This window comes from Strix aluco, chromosome 23, assembly GCF_031877795.1.
Source record: "Strix aluco isolate bStrAlu1 chromosome 23, bStrAlu1.hap1, whole genome shotgun sequence".
Lineage (NCBI taxonomy): Eukaryota > Metazoa > Chordata > Aves > Strigiformes > Strigidae > Strix > Strix aluco.
This window is the reverse complement of record NC_133953.1, coordinates 202011-210471: the sequence shown is the minus strand read 5'-3', so window position 1 is coordinate 210471 and position 8461 is coordinate 202011. Positions and strand designations below refer to the sequence as shown.

The 8461-nt window shown below is 53.7% G+C and overlaps 1 protein-coding gene across 1 annotated transcript; it reads right to left on the bottom strand.

Moving 5' to 3' along the window:
• Positions 1-8461, bottom strand: CXCR5 (C-X-C motif chemokine receptor 5). The gene is made up of 2 exons (XM_074848739.1): positions 8358-8461; positions 1-2788 (listed from the first exon to the last, which is right to left on the bottom strand). The coding sequence occupies exons 1-2, from the start codon at positions 8394-8396 to the stop codon at positions 1712-1714; spliced, it is 1116 nt and encodes a 371-aa protein (XP_074704840.1). The 5' UTR covers positions 8397-8461; the 3' UTR covers positions 1-1711.

The window sequence follows — 8461 nt, the reverse complement described above, 5'->3', positions numbered from 1 at the left end:
GCTATTGAGATCTCTGCCTGAGCTGGACTGATGTAACGTGACCCCTTCTGTAATGACTGGTCTTTTTAGCAGGGCCCTTGGGTACGGTGAAGTTCGGCTGCAACCAAGCCCTTTGTTAGCAGGTTGAACTTCAGAAGTGGGTTTAGCACAAAATTCCTGCTGCAGCAGGAGAACTGACGTTGTTCCGACTGCTTAAAAAACGAGGTGAACGGTAGAGCAGATTCTAAAGCGTGCTCGTGATGGGGGTCGTGCTCGCGTGACAGTTGGTACATACGGCTCTCGTACAGTTCAGACCACAGCACTGCTTCGCTAGCAAGAGAAGTGTAAGGGAGCAACGCTGTGTCCATGCTGCAATATTATACCGTGACAAGACCCACTAGGAAGAAACAGGCTGCCCGAGTCTGCTAGGACTGCTCCACATGCCCGCTTGCGGGGCAATAATTAATGACAGTGAAAGCCGCCGCTCTTATTTTCGACCAAATTTTTATCAAGCAGCCCTGATCTGAGCAGTTGCTGGATACTCATGGTTCAGGGCAAGATCAGCGCCCAGGTTTGTTCTGTGTCAACCTGGATGCACTGAACCTCTGAAAGCCCCATAGATGTAGGTGGAGCAAAAATACCAGAAAGCACAGTGCAAAGCAAAAGGCTATGTTCCCTCTCAGCCTGCTAAAAACAAACAGAAATTATGCAAACGAGCTCTCTTCCTTACTCTGGGGCAGTAGATCTCCTTGCTCTCAGAACCCGCAAATTGCCATGCAGTTAGCTGCAAAAAAAAAAAAAAAAGTCACACCTTCAGCCTCCCAGAGCTGTGTGGTTCATCTCCCCTGTGCTCAGTCACAAGACAGAAGCCGTCTCTGCGGACAGCTTTCTTCCTTAAAGGAAAACCTCTGCGTAGTCAGGCGTTCAGTTCAGCAGTCACTCACTGGAGCTCTTAACAAACAGCGGTAAAACAGATCAAATGAGTGGGAAAAGGGATGTGGCTGGTGTCAGGAAAGGAATCTGTGACAGTCAAATCTTTCAGTCTGTGGCAGGACCTCCTGGCACGAGCTGTGTTGGGAAGATCGACGTGCCATAGCTGGCTGGGGGATGTCATGCAGCAGGAGGAGCAATATTGCAGCCAGAGACCGTCCAGCACCACGTGCCTGTGCTACTGGAGTGAGCCTTGCATCCCCCGCTGGTCCCACCTGCATCTCTCATTCCAGTTGCTACGGCCAGTGAGTCCCACTGCTTCCCTTGGGCATGTCTCTACCAACCTGAACCAGTGAAATGGAGACCTGCTTAGCTTTAGTCCTCGGTCCTTGCTCACTGACACGACTCCTCGTTTACTTGGCTGCACTTTTTCCCTTGTCTCTGGCACCCCGGTCTCATGCCTGGCTCTGTGCACAGGACACCCACGGTCAGGTTTTTCGAGGGAGAGATGGAAATGTCAGGTTCAACCCGCTGAGGTTCATCCGACCCTTCCAGAGTGACCACTGGACAGCTCATGTTCACCCATAGCTGCCAGATGGATTCCTACAGGTATGAGGACCAGGAGGAGCCAGGGAAGGTATCTGGTGGGATTTGGGTGTTCGGTGCCTATCGGACCTCAGTTCCCTGAGGAGTGAAGAAAGTGGTGGGGACGCTTGTGAAACTTAGGACTGAGGCCACAGCATGTGTGTGGCTGGGAAGGCAAGCCCCAGGCCAGCTCTGCCCTGTGGGCAGCCCTTCCCAGCTAGAAAGTGGAGATAGAGGTGGTGTTGTCAGACTCGATCCCGCTGCCCTTCCTTGTCACCTCCAGGATCTCCTGCAGGGTCTCCTGGCTTATGCAACCGAGCTCCTGCAGGATCCGGAAGAAATCATTACGGAACTTGACTCCAATGAAGGCATAGAGGATGGGGTTAAGGCAGCAGTGCGTGAAGCCAATGGCCTCTGTCACCATGATGGCTGTGTCCAGCTGGTCTTCCAGGAGGCAGTTCTTGGTGAAGGCTTCCAGCTTGGTAAGTGTGTTCAGGAAGATGACAATGTGGTACGGGCTCCAGCAGAGCAGGAAGACGCCTGTGACCAGGATGGCCACGCGGACAGCCTTCTGCCTCTGCAGGCGCTGGGAGTGACACAGAGCCCGGACGATGGCCGTGTAGCAGTAACACATGACCAGCAGGGGCATGAAGAAGCCCACAGTGTGGTAGAGGAAGCGGGTCGCCAGCCAGGCGTTGTTGCCGTCGATCCCAACCTCTGGAAAATAGCAAATGCTGCGGTTGCTGTCATCCGTCCAGACTTCCATGAAGATGAGATCAGGTAAGGTCAGAAGCAGTGAGCAGAGCCAGACCGCCGTGCAGGTGAGGTGGATGGAGCGAGCTCTGCGTTTGCGGTAAGTGTGGATGGCGTAGACGATGGCCAGGTAGCGGTCCACCGCAATGCACCCCAGCAGCATGCTACTGCAGTAGAAATTGATCTTGTGGACAGCACTGAGGATCTTGCAGAGGAACTTCCCAAATACCCACCCAGCCAAGCTCTCCACCACGCTGAAGGGGAAGGTGAGCAATAGTGCCAGGTTGGCCAGGGTGAGGTGGAAAAGGAAGCTTTCTGTGGTAGTGCGAGACCGCTTGAACCTCTCTAAAATGACCAGGACCAGGGCGTTGCCCACAGTCCCCAACACAAACATCAGCAGGTAGATGAGGGGCATGAAGACCTTTCTGAAGGGGTCTCTCTGGTTGCCGACCACAGATGAGGCTGGGTTGAAGCAGAAGTAGCCCTCCAAAGAGGGGGTGGTGTTCTCGGCTTCGTAGTAACCGCTCAGCTCCACCTGGCTCTGGGGAACAGAGAGTCTGGTTACCGGAGGGGAGTTTCTGAGCACAGGAACCCCATCCCTCAGCTGTACCTGGCAGACCTGGAGCGGAGCACCCCCATGTCCTGCAGCCTGCCTGCGTCAGGAGGAGGTGCTGCCTGTCTGCAGCGCGATGACCTGGGAGGCCCCTGCGGTGTCAAAAGGTGCAGCGGCAGCACACGGAGATGGTTGTCCTGATCTCCGATAGCGAGGGCTGCTCAGTCTGTAATCTTTAACTAGTGTGATTGGGGACGTTCCGGTGTCCAGACAGACGACCGGTTTCATCTTCTGGTTCTTGCCAAGTTACCTGCTGGTGGCTTTTGCTTTCTCACACAGCACGGAACCTTTCTCTACCAGCTTTCCTGATTTTTCCACCCATTTCTGACACTGACTGTCCCTGTCCTGCCCGCTGCCTGCTGTCAGGTACAAAGGTGGTGGGATTCACCACACAGCACATCTGTACCGCATGTTATGTGCACGGATCCTGTGCCCTTCTGCCTCTCCTCCTCGGAGACCTTGGAGCTGCCTGGGGCAGAGCCAGGCGAGGTGGGGACAGCAGCATCACGCTTGGGATCGCTTTCCAGGCGCTCAGAGAAAGGTGTGGGGCGGGTGTTCAAACTCGACTCGAGGAACACCTCTGAGGCACCGTGGTGCCAGGGCTACAGGGGTGGGTGCTGGAAAGAGAAATCTGTTCTGTGTGTAAACATTGTGGTTCTGAATTAATTGCAGTCAGAGCAGGAAAGGGAATCTGAAAACACCACTCGGACCCCGGGCTGATACCCGGTAAGGAAAGTGTGACAGGGCCGCCGCAGATGTGCGGCTGTAGCTCCTTGCCAGGTGAACAGCCTGTATTCGGGCTGAGATGGTGGGCAAGTCCTGAGTGCCAGGAAGCTGGAGTCGTGCTTGGGATGAGCCCCCAGACAGAGGGCACGCTCCAGCTGGCCTCAGGCCCCTCGCAGAAGCTGGGCGTTCACAAAAGCCAAGTGCTCGGATGCAGATTAGCACAAAAGGAGAGCGGCACGAGAGGCTTGTGGCAAGCTGAGAAATTAGTGACAACTGGGAAGAGCTCGGCAGCAGTTACCCTGAGCTCCCCCACCCACACCGTCTCTGGAGACCAGCGCCGAGACTTCAGCATCAACCACAGCGGAAGTCTCTGCTCGCTGCTATCATGCCTTTCACTGCTAGCTGTAGCCGTTTGCACCTGCTGTTCCTTCCCTCAGCCAAAGTTCCCATCTAAAAATACTAGCCCTGCTTTGAACAGTTTTAGACCTGATCTGGGGGGTTTTTGCTCCCTCCACGTGCTGCTAAGCCAAATGACTGTGACCAGCCTCGAGTCCTGCGTTGTGCCTAGCTAGAGAAGGGTGATGTATCTCTCTTCTCTCTCGGGCAGCCTTCCCTGGGTGACGTGCTGAGTGCCTCCGCACGCGACTGTCTGGGGTAAGGAGGTGACTTCGCAGCAGCAGCACTCATCTCGAACTGCTGTGCTGCTGAAACCATCCGCGTGGCTCCAAGGGGAGCCTGGGCAGTTTGATGGGGAAGAAGTCTACGGAGCATTACTGAACGCGCAGGGCAGGCAGCTGGCTCAGGTGGTCCCCGAGCAGCAGACAGTAGGAGGGCGAGCGAGCCCTTGGGGAAAGTGCCAAATAAGCTTGCCCAGCTTTGCCCTCTTCCCTCAGCCTCTGCCTCTGGCTACTGCCAGAAAGAGCATTGAGCCAGACAGACTTTGGTCTGGCCCAGGCTACTCTCGGTCTTGCCACGGTCCTGTCCCCCACCAGCTCTGCACCCAGCGGTGTGGCCGCTGTGCTGTGATGCCACAGTGCTTCATCCCGAACGGACAAGAGCCGGTCCTCTTGGGAGCCGGGAGTCCTCCTCCCTGCCCAAAACCTCAAACACACATGACTCTCTTCCCCTAACGTAACAGAGGGGGCTGCAAGCCTTTGGTGGGAAGCATTTGTATTCCCAAAGAACAATTATTTTTCCACTTTAGGGGGTGATTCTGGAGACTGGAGATTGCTGCTAAAAACAAAAGGCTTTAGACACCCCTCCCAGGTTATTTTCTCCCTGGCTTGAAAATATTTCCTGCCTAGTCCATACCCAGACCCTGCATCAGGAGTTGCTAACACGCTCAGAAACCTGGCCAGGGCCAGATCCTTGAATCTTCCCCCCAAAAACCAAAACCAAACCAAAAAATGTTGGCAATCTGGTACAGCAACCAAAGCAGGCTGCTCAGGACGTACGGCTGACCGTGCTGAAAACCCCGAAGAGAACATGTGTTGGAATGGGAAACTTCACTGGGGAGAGGTTGGAGGGTTCCAGCTCTAAAGGGAAAAGGGAACTGATGGGAAATGGCCAGGTTTGGTGGCTGCAGTGTCAGAGTGTGGCCTGGAGCCCCGCCAGTGTCATCGGCGAGGGCGAACGGGCAGCCTGCAGGGTGTTCAATGGCTTTGGCAGCTGAACAGTTTCCAGCATCACCTTGCATTCAGAGCTGGAGGGGCGGAGGCTGAGTGCCACTATCAGACACCATCTGATTGCTGATAAGATGGCAGGTAGGGCTCTTACTGTAAGCCACTTGCCGCGGGCAGGGGAAGCGTGTGCTGAGCTGTGTCTGAGGCGTCCTCTCATGTGTATCTCCGAGCAGAGCGGTGAGCGTGGGTGGGAGCGGACAGAGATGAGTTGGAGACAAATAAAAGAGGATGAAAAGTCAGAGTCTGGGCTGAGACAGGAAGGGCAAGGACCAGAGCTGCAGGAGATGCATTGAATGTGACAAGACGAGGCGTTTCGGGACTCTGCTGTGATTCACGTTTCTCAGGCTGGAAGCGGGCGGCTGCCTGATCTGGGATGGGAGAAGTCCATGGCATGCGTGCAGGAGGGCCTTTGTACAGGTCTCCTGCAATACGATGGCAGCCAGATTTGGAGGTGGGCGATAAAGTGGTGTCTTTTCCTGTCACTGAGCAGCTAAGTGCATGCCTGGGAAGCCTGTTCCTGTGTGGTCTTTGTTTGGGGATCCCTTTTCCCCTCTAACCCACATCTCAGAGCTATTCCGGTCTCTGCATGTCAGCTGCTTTTCTCAGTTCCCCACAACTGCCAGTGATCAAAACATTTGGCTGCAGAAGAGAAGCAGCTTGTACACTATTAGGGATTTTCCACGTGAGTCATTCCCTTCTAGCTCATGCCAGGGCCGGGAGAAGCACGTTTCATTCCCAAAGCCCTAAAACTGAAATTGCCCACATCGGTGGAAGTTACTGACAGAGCTTCTGCTCATCCCCTCTCCAGGTGCTGAACTTGGGAAACCCATGAGTAAGAGCAATGCCACGTTACTGTAGCGCAGGTGTCTTTATGGCTCTTGAGTCACGTCGGTCCCACTACAATGAAACCTGGGCTGCAGCACCTCAAGGGACCTGGTGGAAATCTCAGTGGTCCTTCCTTTCTGCAACTGTGTTTTTGTTTCTCTAGTCTGCAGCTGAGGAAGGCTAAGCCGGCAGAGCTTTATTGCTATGGAGAAACAGGGTTATCGTTTTGGGCACATTACTCTTCTAAAAGTTTACGGAGACGAGTGGTCCTGTACAGTACAAAAGTTTAGGTGAGGCCCTCGCTGCACTCACTGGGCGATACTGACATAAATGCCCTTTCGGTGCAAATGTTCTCATAGCTTTTCCTTCCACGCTTGCTCAGTAGGCCGAGCGATCCTTTCTGGTGAGTGCACAGGGCAAGGTTTGTGTCACCGCTTTGACAGGACAGGCTTTTTGTTGAGGCTTTTTTGCAAATCTCTGTGAGCAGGTTGCTGCTACAAGCACAGAGTATAAATAAAACAACATACAGCACCACCATAGCAAATGTGGTGTTGCTCGTGTGAGATCTGTGGCCTGTTGCAGGCAGGGAGCCAAACCTGGGAAGCTCCCAGGAGACAGGGGTGGGAAATGTGAGTTTGTGACACACAACTGTGGGAAATTCGAGAAAAGGTATAATACTGTTCTTGCTGTGGCACCTAACTGTTGGCTCTCCATCCCAAAGCCAGCTTTCCCCTCTGTCACATGTGGTCTCCTTTGTAAGTTAAAATCATTCACAGCAGAGGTAAAATCACCAAGCTAACGTTCTGGAAAGTATTGCATACAAAGAACAAATCCCAGTGCTGCTTAATCCCCCTGTGTTAAAAAACGCAGTTTTGCCCCAAGCAGCCGCTTACTCACAGCGTGTGACACGCTGCAGGTGGGCGGGCAGCATGCTTCCACTTCGCTGGATTCCTGGTGGTGGGACAGATTCCCAATGGAGAGCTCAGCTGGAGGAATGAACCAGCATGGAGATTAAAAAGGTTTGAGTTTGGTTTTAACCTCTCAGCAAGCATTAGCGCTGCCACTGAACTTCAGCAGAGGTCGGGGGAGAAATGTCGTCTTCAAAAAAGTTCTAAAGGAACGACCACCGTTCAGAAAGGATTTTTATACTGGATGAATTGGAAAAAATAAGGAGGGTAGGGCTTGCCCCGCCATCTCTCTCTTTCTTGGAGTATAGGACAAAGGAAGGATAAAAAAACTTTTAAAAATCAAATCCAGCATTTCTCTCTTTAGAGAAACTAAACAAAAACTGAAGTCTGCTGCAGAGAGCCACCGTATTAAAAAATAAACTCTGAGCTGCAACATTTGAAAACCAGGCTAATGATAGCGCTGCTGTGGACTTCCCCTTGGATAGAACAACATACTCTAAAAGGTGCAGCTGCTGTCTTTCGCTTGCAAATGCAGGAGAGAGAACTACGGGGCAGAATAGACGGTGTCATCGCCCCTTATTAGAAGAAGTACTTGCAATGTCTCTTCCCTTCTTTAAAATTCCCCTCTTGCAAATATACTGCGTACTCCCCTGTCAGCAGAGTCTACAGCAGCCCGTTCATGGAGAAGACAAGCAGGGGTAGGAGCGGGTATGGTCGTACCAAGGGTTGTCACATGCGGACAGAGCGTCGGGTTTCCTTGGATATTCCTGTTACGTGAAGACACCAGACGGGATTTGCAGGGCTCTGCACACTGTGTGCAGAGTCATTTACACCACCAATGGCTGGTGCACAAGGCACCCGACAGAACGAGAGTTTTATGCCCACATTGTGTCAATGGCTGCGCAGAGAGCAGGGCAGGGGGAACAGGGGCTGGGACAGGCTGGCAGCGCGGGACAGGGCTGCAGCAGCCCAGCTCTCCAGCGAGCCACCTGGCCCTTCGGCAGCGACTGTGGTCTGGGTCCCCACGCCGGGACAGTGCTCGCTAGAATGCCTGTGCACGAGGTCCTGGGAGCTTGACCCTGTCCCCGAGGGAATACCGGGCACCCTTGGATCACAACGGCTGCTACCACGCTACACTGGCTCTCCGCAAGCACCGCGCTGTCGCTCGCAGTCCCCCCGTCCGTCAAGTCCGGACTTAAGGGATGCAAGGGCCAATTGTGCCGGTGTAAGAAATTGCTCGAGCTCTCCCTCTGCCAACAGGAGTGTGAGAAGATGGACAGAGAGAAACCAGGTCTTACAGCCCACCCCAGCTCTACCTGCTCTCCCCATTATCAAGCAAAGCTGGGCCTGACTCACCAAGTCATAGGTCTCTGATGAGTAGCTGACAGGCCCCATGGTTTCAGAGGCAGGATCTGTCTCTCCTCCAGCAGTTTCAGCAAAAGTTCTTCTTTCCTGGGGTG